The following is a 19,673-nucleotide window of genomic DNA, read 5'->3' as shown; positions in this document are numbered from 1 at the left end:
AAAGCCAATTGAATATCTTAAGAAAGAATTTGAGATGAAAGATCTTGGAAAGACAAAACTTTATCTTGGTCTGCAAATTTAACATTTAGCAGTCGGGATGTTGATCCATTATTCTGCCTATACATAAAGGGTCTTAAAATGCTTTTACATGGACAAAGCGTACCCATTGAGTATGCCAATGATTGTTCGATCACTTGGACTGAACAAGGATCCGTTCCAACCTCCAGGAGAGGATGATGAACTCCTTGGTCCTGAAATACCCTATCTCAGTGCAATTGCTGCACTTATGTATCTTGCTAATACTACAAGGCCTGACATAACATTTTCTGCTAATTACTAACAAGATATATCTGTTCTCCTACATGAAGGTATGGGAGTGAGAGTAAGCATATATTGCAATATTTAAAGGGAACTCTTAATATGAGTTTGTTTTATGCTAACAAAGGTAGTGCATATCTCGTTGGTTATGGAGATGCAGGTTATTTATCTGATCTCCGTAAAGCTCGATCTCAAACTGGCACATTCATTCAAGTGACCCAGCAGATTTATTCACTAAATCTTTACCAACTTTAACTTTTAAGAAGATGGTACACAAGATTGGAATGCGGAAACTCAAATATTTGAAACAAGATTTTCATCAGGAGGGAGTAAAATACGCGCTAGACTCTTTTTTCCTTACTAAGATTTTTCTCACAGGATTTTTCTTGTAAGATTTTTAATGAGGCAGCTAGCAATGCGTATTACTAAATATGTGTACTCTTTTTTCTTCACTCTGATTATTTTCCCATGGATTTTTTTCTTAGTAAACCTTGACACGTAATAATGAGCATCCAAGAGGGAGTATTATGAAAATATTATATTGCGGATGCTCATTTAATACCCCGCTTTTATTTAATACTTCATTAAAGTTTATTGCAAGCAACTCAATAAAATAACTTGTAGAACCTTATTATTAAACATGATGATTGCGAGCAGCTTATGCATAGTAAAATGCCTCCCAACTGATTCTTTTCTTTGATAAATAGAGAAGACTTATGGACATCAATTTAAAATTTAATAATATATTTAATTTACAGTTTTTATTTTATAACAAGGTTAACCTTAATAACCAAAAGGTATTGGGTACTATTTAAGAATACAAGGAAACATTTTGAAAACGCACTCAAACTCAACTGCATACCGCCGCTAGTTTTTATCTCCGGCGAGTGGGTGATGTTAAGGTGCCCGACGGCAGTTAGGACTCTGGGAAATCTGATGGAAAATTATTCTCAGATTCCTTCTGCCCACCAAAAGGCCCATTTTCACTATAACCACACTGATTCTGCCAACTTCTCCAGATGGACTGCAAAGTTAGTTACTAAATTTCCCATTAACACTTCACCTTTTTTCCTTTCCTTTTCCCAACTTTTTGGCGTTTTCCTTTTTTGTTCTATTTAGTTCTGGAATGAAAATTTTGTTGCTACTGTTAACAGCAAGATTCAAGCTGGGCTTTTTTTAGCTGTATTCAAGATTGAATTTTGGTAGTTCCATATTGGATTTTATTGCACTCAACTATGTCGGTTGTGTTTGATTCTTCGATTCGAGTTAGTTGTGTTCAAGATTGAATTTTGATAGTTCCATATATGATTTTATTGCATTAAACTATGTGGGTTGTGTTTGATTCTTCAGGTGGAGTTACTTAAATTGCTGCTTCAACTATAATGCTACATTTTTCAGAGGATTGTGTCTAATGCTGGTTGCTGGGATGGGGTTTTAATTGTGTAATGTTCTATTTATATGAAAAATATGTAATAATGGTTATGCATATAGCTAGGATTCTATGATTTATATGCAATTTAGCTAATGGCTTATATTTGATTTGGTAGGGAATGTTACCAGTTCATGTATGCAAGGCCGTGGCACAAAGTTGTTGACTTCTATGCGGACATGGTGAAAGGCCACACCTCATTGTCAGGATTATTTGGAAAAGAGGTGCACACTGGCAAACTTTGCTGTAATGCTTAAACTGGTTGTTTGGGGAATTTTTTTGTTGTATTTATTTGTTTATTGCTTTACTTATAAGTTTTTTGGTAACGGAATACTGTGAGGGACTTTCTCAAGATGAGCTAAACTAAGACTAATTTTCATAAAGAATTTCTTGAGATAAGTTCAAATACTTTATGGGTGCGATACTGTTAAAACAAGTGTCTTTAAATCTTAAAAGCTTCCACTCATTTGGTTCCAAATGTTTGTCTTTCCTATGCAATTTTCTTCTTTATTAAAATTCAGTGCCATATTAAAAGTTCTTACTGTCATTTATTTCATTTGGATTGCTTCTTATGCAAGTTGTCTACAATATTTAATGGTATAATATACTTAATGTTTATATACTTGTACTTATCTTGGAAATTGCCATCGCAGACACAAGCTGAGCATGAAGATGCTGAAATTCGAGAGGACCATGAGAAATCTGAGGTAGTTAGTTTTCCAGTTAAAGATAGGGGTGGTAGATGGGATAGAGTAACTTTTAAGATTGTCCTTTCCTATCATGGAGGTTCTTTCGATGGATGGCAGAAGCAGCCTGCTCTGAATACCGTCCAAGGGTAAGTATTTTCTAACAAGGACATTCACTGGGTTTGTTGCTGTTGGTAAGTATTTTCTAACATGGACATTAATATCATGAATGGAGTGTCACATGCTCCATGGTCTTTCATGAGTAACTGATAGTTTTTGACTTGACATTCTTTTAGCAGCATGTATGCTCTCAATTACTTTATAGTTGTGCATGACACTGTCAATGGTTAAGTTCAAGTTGCTAGATGTGTTATCATATCTTGGATGAACAATTTTATATCTTCAGTAGTTGACTTTATTTTACATTTTTTCGGTTATCTTAGGGGGATATGGATATGCTATACCCTGCATTGGCAGTTGGTTTTCAAGCTACATTCTTTTTGCAGATCCCTACGGAGTTATATTGAAGGAATTCTGAATGATAAAAAAACAAGATTTAAAAAGAAAAAACCATAGATCCTCATAGAAGACATCCAGTGAGAGAACACCAGTAATAAGGTCATGCAGAAGACAGAGGTGGTGCTGGACTTTTGGCTGCCTTCTTTGGACTTTTAGTTTTTCTTATTGGATCAGTGATAGTAGGTCCAGAGGGTTCTTCTGCAAAATTCTCATGCATGTATATTTATCTTTTTAACGTGATAAGAGCTGATTTTATTTGAGATCAAACCAACTGATAACTTCTGTTGGTATGGTGTTCATGTGTCGTGTGCTCTGCTTTATTCAGATTGGTCGAAAGATCTCTAGGTCAGTTTGTTGATGAGAGGAAGGCTCAATTATTAAAAGATAAGAACTTACCATTAGAAGCATGCACTGTAGTTGCTGGGCGTACCGACAAGGGCGTTTCAGCCTCTCAACAAGTTTGTTCTTTCTGTAAGTCACCTAGCTTGGTCTACCATCCTTTCACTTATATGAATCAGTTTCCAAAATTCTCATCTTAATGGCCACTGTTGTTATAAGGCACGATTAAGCCCTGAAATTAGGTGCAGTATGCGCCGGGCGCTTGTACTTGCTTCAGTTGTGCTTTAGTGTAGACACCTAGGCGCTTTGGCGAGCGCGCCAGCGCCCATGAACTCCCTCTTGAAAAGGGACATATTAATGGTTAAAAAAACTTAATGGATGATAATGATAGTGATTTGGTCATTAAGTCTGATTTGGATACTTAAAACTTCATTATTGCATTTTTATTAGAAATTTAAAGTGATTTTCGAACTTGATTAACATGCTTACTATTCATATATTTTTACTCAAGTACAGTTGTTGCATAATTTGTGTGTGTGTAGTCTTGTATTTTTCTTGCATTGCAGATATATTTGAAATTTAAATTATTTCTTCATTTGCTCCTTTCATCACTAAAGCATGCACTTTAATCGCACTACATGCTTAAAGCTCTAGCATATCTCGGCACATTTCTGTACTTTTCGCCTTGGCAACACTATATCTTGATATCTGTTTGCTTTGTACTTTAATTTTGATGTGTCCTGTTTTTTTTGCTTGTGCCATGAAGGATATGATGTTGACTTTAATTTAGCAGTTAAATTGAACTTAAAAAAGATGCAGTATACTGTCTTGTGAAGTTTGGATTGTGCAATCCCTTAATCTGTTAGGGGCCTTATTTAGTGTTGCACATTACTTTTTTTCTCTTACTCCAGATCAAGAACGCCACTTGCCTGTTCATATGTTTTTAGATCGTTACTTCTCATGCTTCTGCTGCTACTAGTACTAGTACTACTAGTCTACTACTACAACTAGTACTACCACCGCCACCACCACTACTCCTACTGCTGCCACTACTTTTACTACTAAAAATGCCCTATACAACTTGGAATCTCCTTTTAACCCTAAAAATACCCTTTGACCAAACATTCTTTTTGCATCTTTTGAGCCTCGAAACTTGAAAATGAGCCCTAAATTTGTTATGTCCCCTGCCCCATAGTAAGTTGGGCAAACTTCAGCATCTTTCAGTCCATTGGTGATGCCACATATTCCTCTTTGTGAGGGGTTGTTCTATAAAACAGTGGATTATCGATTCAAATGCATACCAATTTAAGAACTTGAACAATAAGGTTGAGTAAAAATTCTAAGTTGCTCTGACACGGCAATTTTGGTGCCGCACCCGTGTCGACATGATACTAGTATGGGTGTGGGTATGGGATCCGTATCGGATCTGGTCAAACAATTTTGGGTACTTTGACCACGGCGGACGGAAAAATTTGAGACGAGATACAATATGATTCCCGTAATCAGAACCAAAACTAGGGTAAAGTTGAAGAAAAGAGGATACCTTATCTAGGAATTCAATCCTTTACTTATCTACAACTTGAGAATATAAAAGAAATCCATATTTTACAAGCTATACGTAAGTATTCTACAAAATTTCTCATAAATTAGAGACTTTTTTTTTTTTGAATTATTTGTAGCTGGATCCCGGCACCTGTATCCGTATTAGGGTCCGTATCCCCGAATCTTTGAATTTAGATCTTGAAGGATCTAACCTCTAGATCCGGACCCGTGTCGGACACCTGCACCGTGTCTGAGCAACTAAGAGTAAAATGACTAAAATGTATACTCTTTTATCAATAATACATTATTCTCCCAAAAATCATATGTTGGACACAACAGCTGAAGATCTGGACAAATTAATATCGAGAGATTTATCCAAGATTGAAGAAGAGGAACTCTGAAACCTAGTAACAATGCCAAAATATTCCTTCTGTGGGGTCTTTCTACAAAAAGGAATGTGGCTTATTTGCTGAATACCTACTAATTTAAAGTGGCTAAAAAGCTTAAATTCTATTTTTTAATAAAGAAGTTCCACAGATGGCATCAAGAAGATGCATTAGGTACAAAAGAGAAAGCTAGCTCCATTACATAAGAGGTTCCAATCATAAGTTCAGGGAGCTAACAAAATCCAACAACTGATCAAAATTGTTCACAAAAGACAAATTGCTCCAGCATAAACGATTGAGTTGACATTTAGCTTTTAGAGAGTGACTTGAAGTTGAAACTCCATTAAAACATCTGCGGTTCTTTCCGTCCAAACACACCAAAAGATACTTTCAGGGATCATTTCGCAGATTTTTTTGATGGGTTTTCCAACTTTCCGTGAAATTCAGCTAACAAGTGCATTTTTGACAATCTCTGGCATAACCCAATTGAGTCCAAAAATTGAAAAGAACATGCTCCATAAGCCTGCTGTGATAGTACAGTGAAGAAATTAGTGACTGATGTTTTCTGCACTCTGTTGGCACATGTAGCATCTGTTTACAAGCTGAAAGCCTCTCTTGAGTCTTGATAAGGTTGTCTTGAGTCAGACATGCCTTGTTCAGTGTTTCCCAGCAGAAGCAGATAACATTGGCAGCTTTGTCTTCCATATCAACTTCCATGGCCATGTATATCAGTCATACCATCTGCTGAATATATCCTGAGTTAACAGTGAATGAACCATCACTGGTTCTACACCACCTTATTTTCTGTATGTCTTGCATGTTCATTCTATTATTTTCTATTTTGGCACGAAGATCAAGAAGGTCATCAAGCTCCCAATCTTGTATATTCCTCCTAAATTGAATATCCCAATTGCTGTCACCTCTGTTATTTGCAATGGTCGATCTGGATCTCAGGCAATCTGAAAAAGGATCGGATAATCATGTTGGAGAGTGTTGTTGACCATCCAGATGTCTTTCAAAAGCTACTGTGCATTCCACTTCTAATCTTGAAAATTGTTTTGTTGAAGAATTCAGACCTTGAGAGAGGATCTGTGAGGTTTATTACACCAATGGCTATGTTTCCCATATTTAGCTGTAACTATTTCCTTCCACAAGCCATGATATCTTGGTTATATATATCTCCATAACCACTTTATAGACATGCATTTGCTGTGGATTTCTAGATTATTGATACCCAAGCCACCTTTATCTTTGGGTTTAATGACTTTGCTCCATTTAGCAAGATGGAATTTGTGGCTTTGGCTATTTCCTTTTCATAGGAAGTTCCTTCTGATCTTGTCTAGTTGTTTGAGAACCTTACAGGGGATGGGTAAAAGAGTCATAAAGTAAGTAACGATGCTGTCATAAGTCATAACACAGATAAAAAACTTAAAAACTCTTTTAACCAATAATACATTATTGTCCAAACTCCTATGAATAGCATCTTCGACTTGATTAAGAAAAGTTCCCAATTTTTTTTCCATTGAAATACTTATACAAAAGTTGCAGATGACTAGGTCGAGAATATATTAGTATAATCAGGTGCAAGAACCCTCTTTAAAGTTACAGAATTGAGAAATTGAATAGCAACAAAATTCAGTGTGTCCAGTTGACCTGTTCCTTTGAACTTGGCAGTGCCAGTGGTGGAACTGACAAAGTTGACATTCAAAGGCTAATTAACATGCTATAAATACTTCTCATGTCAATTTTCGTTAAGGATATCATGGGCATATAGCCAATCATAAAATCATGATTACATTCATATCCAAAAAGCTTAATGTTCAACTTGTGAATTTTTTTTCCTCCTTATGTTTTTTCGAGATAAGTATATTGGTTTACTTCTATGTTTAGATACTTGGAGAAAGGACATTAAGATTCAGGATGTAAAAGATGCCATTGATAAAGCAGCACCAGGAAAGATCAGGGTGGTTTCTCTCACCAAGGTAATTGATTCTTTGGTTTGTTGAATGCATGATGTCTGTTGGGGAAAAAATATTTTAAGTTTTTTTGGTTAAATACAGCTGTTACCATTTAGATTTTCTTTTATTTGGTGAATGCCCATAAAGTTTTAAAAGTAGCGTTAAACCATTTTTTCTCCAAAGTCACGTGGAAAGCCCATTTTGGCTTAACAACTGTCTAAATCCCGTGGGTAACTGATTGAGTATCATGTAGTCTAGGGGCACAAGTGAGAATAAAACTATTCTTGCCATTTATGCGTACACATACAAAAGACTGATGAACAAAAAGAGAAGCCCTCAAACTTATCAACAAAAAAAAAAAAAGAAGAAGAAGAGAAGCCCTCAACTGCCTCATTTATGGTGATGACGGCATTAACAACTGAGGAAGTGGAGTTGAAAGAACAAAGGAAAGCTTTGGGAAGAGCATCCTTATTATTTAGTTTCTGTTGTGGGACAATTCTTACAATCTGCTGTGCTGGACTTACCGGATCCTTTCTCCAAGATAGCCATGGTTGTTCTACTAGGCCTTATGCTTTCAAAAATGAGTTTTTGTGTTGAAATTTCATTGTTCTTGTTTGTTTTTGGTTTTCTTCTTCTCGACAGCTTGAATGATGTTCTCTTCATCTCTGGTTCTAGTCTGCTAAATGGTGATTTTAGCCATGTGTATGCAAAAGGGGGTTTCTTTGCTATCTATCCTTCTCCTTTTCACTAGTAGATTAAATCAGTAACTTCCATTTGCAAAGCATTGTTCCGCTGCTGCCAAATTGTCATGGAAGAGGCTGACGCTCACATTCACCAATCTCTATTAGCATTTGGAGTATGATTGGTAGGAATGACTTTTGCAATTTGTGAATCACTAATGATTTAATTGCAACCTTTTTGAGTTAATTGGGCATACTACACGTGCATATTTCGGACAGGTTTGGTTCAAAAGAATCAGTATGTTTTGAAGGAAAAGCAACATCTGCCTCTTCTGTAAAATCTTGATGTCTTTACTTGTTGAATTTATGAGTAGGATGTCATTATATTGATAGCAATTTTGGGTTCTTACACTCCCAGCATAGTTTAAAGCGATCCAGTCCATCTTTTTCTGCATAGGAAGTACCTACTTTGTGCTACAGAAATCAATAGATTTTTTTTACTTGTCAAAAAAGGGTGTATTACCGTCTGCACAACATCAATTATACCTTCCTTTTTCCTTTTTATCTGCGGATTAGGTGTAACAAAACTAAATTTTTCTTGCAATAGGTATCACGAGATTTTCATCCCAACTTCTCTGCAAAATGGAGACACTATTTATATTTATTCCCTATCGATGATGCATTAAATGGAGAGCAAGATGGTCAAATGTGGATCAACAGTTGCACTGATGTTCATCAACAGAATGAATGTGGTAAAAGTGCAATTGACGAAAGTAATGTAGATGTAATGGATGATGACAATGACGAGCTGGTGCATGGAAACAAACCAACCAAGTTTAAAGTAAGCAAGGTTAACCGGCTTTTGGGTCAGCTTGAAGGAAAGCTTTTATCTTACAAAATGTTTGCACGAGATCTTAAAGCTTCAAGGAACACGTAAGTTTTGTTTTCCCATTATGGTTCTTTACTTCTTCTTGCAGTGATTCTTTGTCCCTTATTACACTAAATCACAGATGAAATTAAATTCTGTTGATCTTCAACATATCTGTTCAGTTTGACATCTAAATCTCTCATTCTAGATGCTTAATGAACGGCTAGTACTACTGAGATTTTTGTATATGAAGTTGAAACAGAACAACAACAACAACAACAACCCAGTATAATCCCACTTAGTGGGGTCTGGGGAGGGTAGTGTGTACGCAAACCTTACCCCTACCCTGGGGTAGGGAGGCTGTTTCCAAATAGACCCTCGGCATCCTTCCCTCCAAGAACTTCCCACCTTGCTCTTGAGACATACCCAGTATTATCCCACACCATGGGGTCTGAGGAGGATAGTGTGTACGCAGACCTTACCCCTACCTTGTGAGGATAAAGAGACTGTTTGCAATAGACCCTCGACTATGAATTTGAAATAGAGAGAACATCAAAAATCATATCATGCACGTATCCATTGTATTGTTATTATTATTATTATTGTTGTTGTTGCTGTTGTCGTCGTCGTCATCATCATCATATAATAAGTTAATAACACCTAGAAATAATTACTAACACTAGTACCATTATTATTTTACGTTATTATGATAATATTTACAATTAGTCACGATCTTCTCCTGGGAGAAGAAACTATATTGAAAAAGCACTTTAATCTAAGGTGTCACAAGACGATTGTGATTGTTGCACCATCTACATCAAATCATTTTAGCTTCGGATCATTGATCATGTCCCTAGAAAAGTAAAGTGAAGTCAGCGAAGAACGAAAATAAATGTGTACTTTATGATTTCCAGTACCAAGCCATAGGAGTAGGCATGTTCAGCTATAAAGTTACATTTCACATTGTATTCATACTTAATGGTAGACTGATGACCAGATTTTTGTATCTTTATGAATGTCACAGTGGTCCACCAACAGAGTGCTTTGTCTTCCATGCTAGAGCTATTGAAATCTCAATACCATGTGCAAAGGTATCAAACAGTTACTATAAGCTTGTTGGTTTTGCTTATTTAAATTGTGGATTTTCACATGCTTCTTGTTGAGAACACGTGTCTTCATATGCATGAAGATCCATGTTCCTTTATCTGAATAACTTATAGAAGTCTTCTTTATTGTAGTGTGGCTGTTTAGAAATGCAGTGAATAGTATGTCTATATATGTTAATTTATCGATCAAATATGAGCAAGTTCTTAACTAAAGGCTTTTGAAGGTAAATTATCAGTTCTCTAGAACGTTTCTTGAAGACCATTTTTGATTAAAAGTTTTGGGTATACATCTGTAAAGCCGTTCCATTTGACTTTTTGCGTAAGTCTTTGCGTTTGACTTCTAACAACAAGCTGTCTGCTTTTATCTGATGCTTGATTTGGAGGAAGAGATTTGTGACTAATTTTTGGATTCTTATATTTAGGAACAAGATAATAGATCCTCATGATCCAAAATAAAATTAAAAGGCGCCAGAACATTTGGGATGCCCATTCCTCATGTGAGAGCGAGACCAGAGGATTCTAGGATTTAGTTGTAAAACGCTTTCTAGGAATAAGCATTTCCTACTGTTTTAGAATATGAAGGCACAAGAATCGGGGGGGGGGGGAGAAAAAAGGAGTTGGAATGAGGAATCAATGAACCAAACATTGCATTGTTGTCTAAAAAGAGTCACTTTGACTAGAGGTATACTTGGATTTTACCCTGCAAAACAAGAAGGTAGTATGGATTGAGGCACAGGGTATCCTCTGCAAAGATAATTTTTGCATTCTGTAATTCTTCATGAAACATGTGGTATGCTGGGATATCTACAGTTTTTGTTGTGTGTTTAATGGAGAACATGCGGCTTGGTTCATTTTGCATGTGGAGGATTTTGATGAACTTTTGAGTACATGTGTTTGATTTTATTTTTGTTTCGCTTTGATGATTGAGCTAAGAGGTTTAAAAAAATGCACTCTCTGCATGCACATGGGCAACCGTATATGGTGTGTAGTGTGTTTGGAATTAAATGTGTGATTCCCGTCATATATGCCCCTAGGATGGGAATTCAAAAGGAAGAGTCAGAGAAGGTGAGCAAGTGAAGGGGCTCGTTTGGCACTTATGTTAAGATTAGTTGTAACTTTTCTGTCTTTTTTGTATATTAGAGGACCACCTCTTTTAGATTCTCTATTGTTGTATACACCTTGTATGTGTGGATTTCCCTTTTACATCAACAAACTATTAATTTCATCAATATCAAAAAGATTCTAACTCATTAGTGTCTAAGAGTATGCCAAACCTTAAAATTTTGTCAAACCTACATAAGAAAAATGTCTTTACTGGTTTCCATGTGATGCTGCCAGTTACATTGTAGATTAAAGATGGATATTAGTTTAAGAATTTGGAGTACATTCAGACCTCTATATAACAACATCCCTATATAACAACAATTCACTAAAAAAGCCAAGTTTTCCTCAGAACCGATTTTTAAAGTTATATTTTACCTCTCTGTAACAGTTGTTTTACCTATAACAACAACCATATTTATAGCGGAACGCTTTTTGTAAAATTAACCCCTCTATAACAACCGTATAGAATCTTTAAGGACTAATAATAATTCTAAAAATATGCACATAATCTTTTCCATTGAACAAAGTTTCTATTTTGCATAAGACATAGGATTTCAAGATTTGCACATTATATCTTTTCATTGGACAAATGCCAACAAAATATTTAGATAGAAGATTTAACTGTTAAACTCTTAGATTGTCTTCGAGGGAAAGCTATTGGATACCTTTTTGCTGAAAATTTTGACACAAATCTTCACAAATTCAAGAGTTATATCGCTAGTAAGATAATGAAATCTATGAAATAAGCTACAAAGTTCTTCCATTAATTTTAAAAGAATATATTTTCCTAAGTAGCTTTAAAGTGTGTGCCTTAGAGTTTAAATCTGTATAAGTTTAGTTATGAATTTATTAATAATGTATTAGCTTTCTTCAATATTCAACAAGTGAAATATCCATATCTTTTGAGATTTTAAATTTGCATAATTTTCTCATCTTTTATATGTAACATTGAAGAATGAAAATTAGTTGATTTTTGGATAATTTTTATCTATAACGGCCAAAAAGTATTTAGACCTCAAATGATGTTATATGTATATAACAACCATTCACTATAAAAGTAAAAAAATATCGTAACAAACGAGGCTTTATAGAGAGGGTTGACTGTACTTATTTTATTTCATCTTTTTCTTCATTTCTGATCCTGTTCTTTTTCTTCCTTTTGCCATCATAGACCCTATCTGTGCTTTCTTTTGCTGCTTAATTGTCTGCTGAAGCTGTTGGATTCAAACTACTTTTGATGTCTGATCTGATTCATGTGCGTTACATTGCCATTAAATCAATTATTTCACTAAGAATCCTTTTCTTTTCTTGTACTGAAATTGTAGGGCGGGGGTCATATGAAGACGATGTGCATTGAGTTGGTCGCTAACCGTTTCTTGCGGAGGGTATGGTTGTTCCGAGAAATTTCTATATGTTCCCTCACACTCGTAATCCACATTAACGTCCACGTGTAAACCCCAAAATCAATGTTACACTTGCAATAGAGTATTGAGTATGTTTGTCCCATAGGGATTTTGTTAAGGCTTCCAGAAGGGTTTATAAAGGCTTTGGTCACTCCACCCTTTGTCGTAAGATTTTGTGTTGGATGCTTAGGTTCTTTCACAACTATCTGCTCACACCCTAGACCTGTAGCGTAACCGGGTTTCTTTTCGTTCTTAGGAGAGATTGAAAAAGTGTTGATGTGATAGTTAAGAAGGAAGATTACCGTTGCCTATATACTCTTTATACTTCCCTTCCGATTGTACCATGTTCTTTGAACTGTTGACCTACAGGTCACTATGTCATTAAAGGAGTAACTTGGACCATTGTGCGATGTCATTTGAACTGTTGCAACATGCATATTTTCACTTGCTATGCTTTGCAGATGGTTCGTGTTCTTGTGGCAACAGCGATTAGGGAAGCAGCTGCTGGAGCCGATGATGGTGCCTTGCTGAGGCTGATGGATGCCACCTGCAGGCGTGCCACTGCTCCACCTGCTCCGCCCGATGGTCTTTGCATGGTCGATGTGGGTTATACAGATTACGATAGAAGAAACTGCTTAATTCCTTAAAGCAACCAGGTTGACTAATTGTCAGTTTACAAGCATTTGCCTTTCTCAAAGGAAATTGTGAATTGAGATGCCTGCCAACAAATAGCATCTCACTTGACATTTGGAATTGGGATGAGGAGCCTGCCAACAAATAGCATTCTTTTTCTTTCTCTATTTTCCAGAAATTTGGAGTTGCAATGCCAGCAGTTTTAGCTTGGAACTTCCAGATACTTGCATCAAGCCTCAGCCAATACAGAGACCATCATTGATTTTACTTTGCACATTCTGTGGAGTTCCTATCCTTTATTCTTTTGTACTGATATCTTTATAGGTTGGATTGACCTCCACTTCGGTGAATTTAGTAGCAATAATTCGATTTCATTTCAAGGGTTTGCTTCATAGTGCAAATTAGTGGCAAATTTTGTTGTGAGGGAGCTTCCGGATTGTAATTTTCCAAACTTGTCCTACATGATATATAGAACGGATCTTTCTTCTCATGGAGATAAAAGAGATGAGGAACTCAGATCTTATTGGATGCTAATATATCTTTTGTTCCATTTGATGTGACGCTCTTTTCTTTTAATTAGTCCCAATAACAACTATGACTTTGTTTTTTCGGAAAAAAGGTTTTTTTTTTTCCTTTTAATTATTCAAATAACAATGATAACTTTGTCTTTCCGGAAATAATTTAGTCCCATCATACTCATTTTACTGTTAATAATATGATTTTAAAGTCACAAAATGTTATGACATATTTAGAATCACAAGTTAAGAAGTCTTTATTGCTTTTTTATTGCTTTTTAAAATTCTGTATTTAGTTGAACTGTCATGACCCAAAATCCCACCTTATGGATCGTGATGGCACCTGGTCTCTAAAACTAGGTAAGTCGATCACTTACGATAGTTAAACCAATTAAACATGACATAGAAAACATGATTTAATATAAACACAGAAATAAAGGTTATACAAGCCTACATGACAATAATCATAACAAATTTTCCAAGACTAACTATTATAGAGTCACGAACTCTACTCACTACATAGAAACACTCGAAATACAATACTGTTCGGATAGAGATTTGACAGTAATAAAGTACGGAAAGGACACTGGACTGCGACGATCAAGCAGCTCTACCTTGAATCCTCACGATCAAGAATCTCTCACTGCCTGAATCTGCTAGTTCGAATATTTGGATATGTACAAAAATGTATAGAAGTGTAGTATGAGTACACTAAGGTCGGTACCCAATAAGTATCAAGACTAACCTCGGTTGAGTAGTGATGAGGTTCAAGTCAAGACACTCACTAATCAAGTAACCTATGCAAAATATCAATATAAATCTAGCAACGAAAAGCAAAATAAATAAATGACATAAAGAGAAATCATGTGATAAAACAACAAAATAATCAAAGTACAAATAAAATACAAAAAACAATTAAGGAAAAACAATGATAGATCTAATCAACAAATTGTTCTGACACAGGATTTAGAACAAGAGTCAACCCGAGGCACACACCTCGTAATCCCAAATCTCAAGTCACAAATCACGAATCTTATACACATGACACCTCGTGCTCCTAAAATAAGTCACAACCGCGCGGACAACTCACGTGCCAATACCACAATCCGTCCGGCATAGTCACGAGCCAGTCCAAACCACATCGTAGAGAAAGTAGATATACAAGAATACATGTACATCATCAATGAACATTAAGTTTCATACTCCTGGACTGGCATAATTGACATGTTACGGTGTATGCATGTGAAAGTGTACTATCACAACTCAAATAATCAAGTAATATCAGAGACACCGAGCACCACCTTGGGAACAGCACGACAAATCACGTAATATGCATGACACACACAAGGAAGTCAAAAGTAACAACTACAATACCCCTCTTTCATCAACAACACGCCCCCAGGCCATCACATAACATCTCCATATAGCCAGCCTTATCTCACTGCATTGACAATATCATAATAGCCACCCATATCACTCCGCCTAGACAACATATCAACAACCACCCGTATCGCTCTGCACAATCAACAATAGTGAAATGCCATCTTTATGTTCCACACATCAATAATCAATCCCCACAATATGTCCACATATGCCACGATATAGCTGAAATAACAATATCAAATCACAATCAAGCATAGCCCTAACTCGACAATAAAAAATATTCCATATAACAACAACTTTAGTTTAAAACATATTAATAAACTAAGAGTCTTAACCGGTCAATTTTCATATATAAGCCTGGATACACACTCGTCACTTTGTGTACACGTCTTTCACATAATTCAAATAATGCAATTAGACCAAATCCTATGGGGTAGTTCCCCTACACAAAGTTAGGCAAGATTCTTATCTCAAATAAGCTAAATCAATCCTCTATTAAGTCTTTCCTGCGCAAATCAACCTCCGGACAGCTCGCATCTAGCCAAAATAACTTAATATCATAAGTAAAAGCCATAGGAACCGATTACGAATAATAAAGCTTCGATCTTAAATAAGAATAAAAAAGTCAACCTCAAAAGTCAACCCTAGGCCCGCATCCCCAGAACCCGACAAAACTCACAAATTCCAAACACCAATTCAAATACGAGTGCAACCTTACCACTTTTATCCAATTTCGACCTCAAATTTCAAATTTATAGAAGTTCTTACTAAACTCCTCAATTTCTCTTGCTTAGATTAATCAAATAAATGCTAAAAATAAGGATGGAATCATAAAATATAACCAAATCCGAATAAAAAAAACCCCCAATCCAAATCGTGAAATTTTCCTCCAAAATCGCCTAAATCCAGCTGTATAACTCAAAATGTGATAAAAATAACAAAAGCCCTCGAAATAGAGTACTATATAAGTCTGCCCAGGAGTCCTCTTCGCCATCGCAAGTCCTACTTCACGATCGCAAAGAATAAATCATTAGCTGGCCAAAATCCTCTTCGCTAACGCGGTCTAAGCCCCGCGAACGCAACCCATCACCTCAATTAGACTACGCAAACACAACCTCCAACACGTGAATCCGAAGACCATCCACTAGCGACCCATCCAGTCTTCACCGTACGCGAACACGATCACATGTGCGCGAACACGATGAACACCTCCCCTACAAGATCCGCAAACGCAAGGACCAAAACATCAGTAACCCAAATAACACTTCGCGATCGTGCTGGTTCATATGTGATCGCGATGAACAATAAAACTCCAGAAAATCAGCAACTCCAAACATGAGCGAATTGGTCCAAAACTCGTTCGAAACACACCTGAAGCCCCCGGGACCCCCTCCAGTCAAAGCAACCAATACCAAAACATAACATGGACCTACTTGAGGCTTCAAATCACACCAAACAACATCAAAACTATGGATCATACCTCAATTCAATCCTAATGAACTACTCCCAACTTCCAAAACTCGTAGCGAACCATATCAAATCAACTCTGAATGACCTCAAATTTCGTAGGCAAGTCCCAAATGTCACAATAAACCTACACCAATCCCCAGAATTGAAATCCAAACCCGATACCAATAAAGTCAACTCTCGGTCAAACCTTTCAACCTTCCCAACTTTCAACTATCCAACTTTCACCAATTCAATCCAAAACAACCTAGGCGCATCCAAATCCACATCTGTATACACATATAAGTCCAAAATCAACATATAGACCTAAAGGAATGATCAAAACTCCGATCCGAAGTAAAATACACAAAGTCAAATTTGGTCAACTCTTCCAACTTAAAGCTTCCAAAATGAGAATCATTCATCCAATCAATCCCTAACTGCTTGAAAATCGAAACCAACCATACACGTAAGTTATAATACATCATATGAAGCTACTCGCGACCTCGAACCATCGAACAAAGAATGCAAATGATCAAAACAATTGGTCAGGTGGGTTAGCAACTAGAGTGGAACCTATAGCCTGAATTCTCTGATGAAGTCCTCCTCTCCGGAGTTTGGAACAATCTCTCATGAGGTGCCAAGTATCACCACACTTATAACAACTCCTCTGCGGCCTTGGCTGGTGGTACTGAGTCTGTGTTGAATGACTGGAATAAATGCGGTAGGAACTTTGTGCAGTAGGTACACTGAAAGATGGCTATTCGACACGAGTACCCTAGGGTCCCTGGCTAGCTAGAGTAATATGGGTAACCTGAAGTGCAGACTAAACTGGCCAACCAGTAAAGCCCTGCCATGATGGGTCAGAGCTAAAGAATAGAATCCACCAAATCCTCTAGGACCTCGAGCCTCCCTATCCTCCGTCACCTAACATCGGATATGCAATAACCTCCTAGCAATCTGGAAAACTACTAAAATGGAGAATTAGTCTCTAACTCCCGTGCCATCCCAAGCCTGAGACCATAACTGAGCCCCTCGATAAATCTGTACTCTCTCTTTAATAGTAGAAACCAAAGCATGTGCATGACGAGATAGCTTACTAAACGTCATAGCATACTCGGACATAGTCATAGTCCCCTGTCGCAACTGCTCAAACTCGGTGTGCCACGCATCCCAGAGGGTATATGGAATGAACTCCCTAAAAAATATATCAAAAACTGAGCCCAAGTAAGTGGCACTACATCAGCCGGCCTACCCTTCTTATAAGACTTCACCACCTATATGCCGACCTTGTCAGCTGGTAAGTAGTAATATCAACCCCACTCACCTCAACTATGCCCACAGTGCGCAGATGCGGTAATACTGATCCAAAATAAAATGCGCATCCTCAGAAGCTGTGCCGCTAAAAGTAGGAGGATCATAATTTTTGAACCTCTCCAACCTCTTCTGCTCCGTATCTGACGCCACTGTCCTGACCTTAGACTAAACCACGACCACTATCTATACCGACATAATACTCGAAACCTGTTCCACATGAGCCCGCTACTCTAGAGTACGGGCAGTGGGAGTCTGAGCTCCCCCAAGCCTGTGAAGTAGCTGGTGCAGCTGTGATCAATCCCGCTTCAGTCAATATACCAAACATGCTCATGAAGTGTGCTAAAGTCTCCTAAGTCCAGGGGTAGCAACAGACGTGTCAAGTGACTGCTCCCCAATCAGAGCTACTGGCGGCTCCTCAGCTGCTGCTGTGGCAGGTGCTCTAGCTGTAGCAAGTGCCCCTACTCGGCCCCTCACGGCTCTAGTAGGGGGCACGGGTGTCTGCTCAGCTGATCCGGTAGTGCGTGTCCTCACCATTTGTGAGACAATATAAAAATAAAGGCTCAAACTCCGAAATCAATAAATTCGCATGATAGGAATGAAAGAAGTGGATTTTTTTCTAATAGTTCCGTAACCTCTCGAAGATAAGTATAAATGTCTCCGTACCAATCCACACGACTCTAATAAACTTGATCGTGACTCTTAGAACCTATGAATATAGAGCTGTGATACCAACTTGTCACGACCTAATATCCCACCTTAAGGATCATGATGGTACCTAGTCTCTAAAAATAGGTAAGTCGATCACTTACAATAGTTAAACCAATTAAACATGACATAGTGAAAATATGGTTTAATATAAATATAGAAATAAAGGTAATACAAGCCTACGCGACAATAATCACAATAAATTTTCCATGACTAGGTAGTATAGAGTCACGAACTCTACTGAATACATAGAAACACTCAAAATACAATATTGTTCGGATAGAGAACTGACAATAATAAAGTAAGGAAAGGACTCCAAGGTAGGGGTGGGCATCGATTGATTCAGGTGAATATTATCGGTTTAGCATATCGGTTATCGGTTTATAAATATGCTAAACCGATAAGATATCGGTTATCTATTATTGGTTAATCAATTATCGATCGTTATTGGTTTACCCGATAAAATAACTCAATCTAGAGGTAAGAAGGTGTAACGCACACAAACTTAATTTCAATCACTGAAGTTTGCATATTCAGATTCCAAGCATAGCAATAGTTTGGTCCACTAACCCAAATTCCCATGTTAATCGCACAAAAACAACTTCGAGTAATGGAAAATGCATCCAGAATGTCAACAAACATATATATATATATATATATATATATATATATATGAATGAAGTCCTATTAATGGCACAAATGCAACTTCTACTATTTATAGGATGAAGACATTGAAGAATGAATTGTGAAGACTTGAAAAATGAAGAGTGCGGATTGCGGCTGAGAAAAGTTGTGAGAAAACGAGAATCAACTAAAGGCCTGAAGCCCTAAATGTATTTATATACTTAAGGGTAAAGTCATACTTTTATTAATTCTTGTTGGATTATCGGTTAACCCATTAATAAAATTAGGCAAATCGAAATCCGAACCAATAACCCAATAGTAAAAAAATACTAAACCATTATCGAACCGTTAACTCAATAATCCGATATCGATAACCCAATAAGTTTTTTCGGTTCGAGTTATCGGTTTTACTCGATATATGCCCAGCCCTACTCCAAGGGACTTCGACGATCAAGCTTCTCTACCTTGAATCCTCACAATCAAGAAGCTCTCACTGCCTAAATTTGCTAGCTCCAATACTTGGATCTCCAAAAAATGTGGAAGTGTAGTATGAGTACATCATGGTAGGTACCTAATAAGTATCAAAACTAACCTCGATAGAGTAGTGACGAGGTTCAAGTCAAAACATTCACTAATCATAACCTATGCAAAATATTTATATAAAGCTAGCAATGGAAAGCAAAGCAAATAAATGGCATAAAATCATATGATA

The 19,673-nt window shown here is 36.9% G+C and overlaps 1 protein-coding gene across 2 annotated transcripts; it reads left to right on the top strand.

Annotated features, from left to right (window-relative positions):
• The first annotated feature begins 1,126 nt into the window (after nucleotides 1–1,126).
• On the top strand, nucleotides 1,127–13,526 carry LOC107811800 (uncharacterized). Of its 2 annotated transcripts, XM_075236809.1 has the most exons (10): nucleotides 1,159–1,349; nucleotides 1,669–1,760; nucleotides 1,866–1,971; nucleotides 2,401–2,582; nucleotides 3,278–3,423; nucleotides 7,110–7,201; nucleotides 8,465–8,790; nucleotides 9,750–9,816; nucleotides 12,261–12,320; nucleotides 12,800–13,526. In XM_075236809.1, the coding sequence occupies exons 3-10, from the start codon at nucleotides 1,882–1,884 to the stop codon at nucleotides 12,983–12,985; spliced, it is 1,149 nt and encodes a 382-aa protein (XP_075092910.1). In that variant the 5' UTR covers nucleotides 1,159–1,349; nucleotides 1,669–1,760; nucleotides 1,866–1,881; the 3' UTR covers nucleotides 12,986–13,526. The 2 variants fall into 2 exon arrangements, with proteins under 2 accessions (XP_016492281.2, XP_075092910.1); XM_016636795.2 differs by lacking the exon at nucleotides 1,669–1,760 and having other exon boundaries at nucleotides 1,127–1,349.
• Nucleotides 13,527–19,673: the final 6,147 nt, after the last annotated feature.

The sequence above is a fragment of the Nicotiana tabacum genome, chromosome 18 (assembly GCF_000715075.1).
Source record: "Nicotiana tabacum cultivar K326 chromosome 18, ASM71507v2, whole genome shotgun sequence".
Classification (NCBI taxonomy): Eukaryota; Viridiplantae; Streptophyta; class Magnoliopsida; order Solanales; family Solanaceae; genus Nicotiana; species Nicotiana tabacum.
This window is presented reverse-complemented; position numbering and strand designations above follow the sequence as displayed.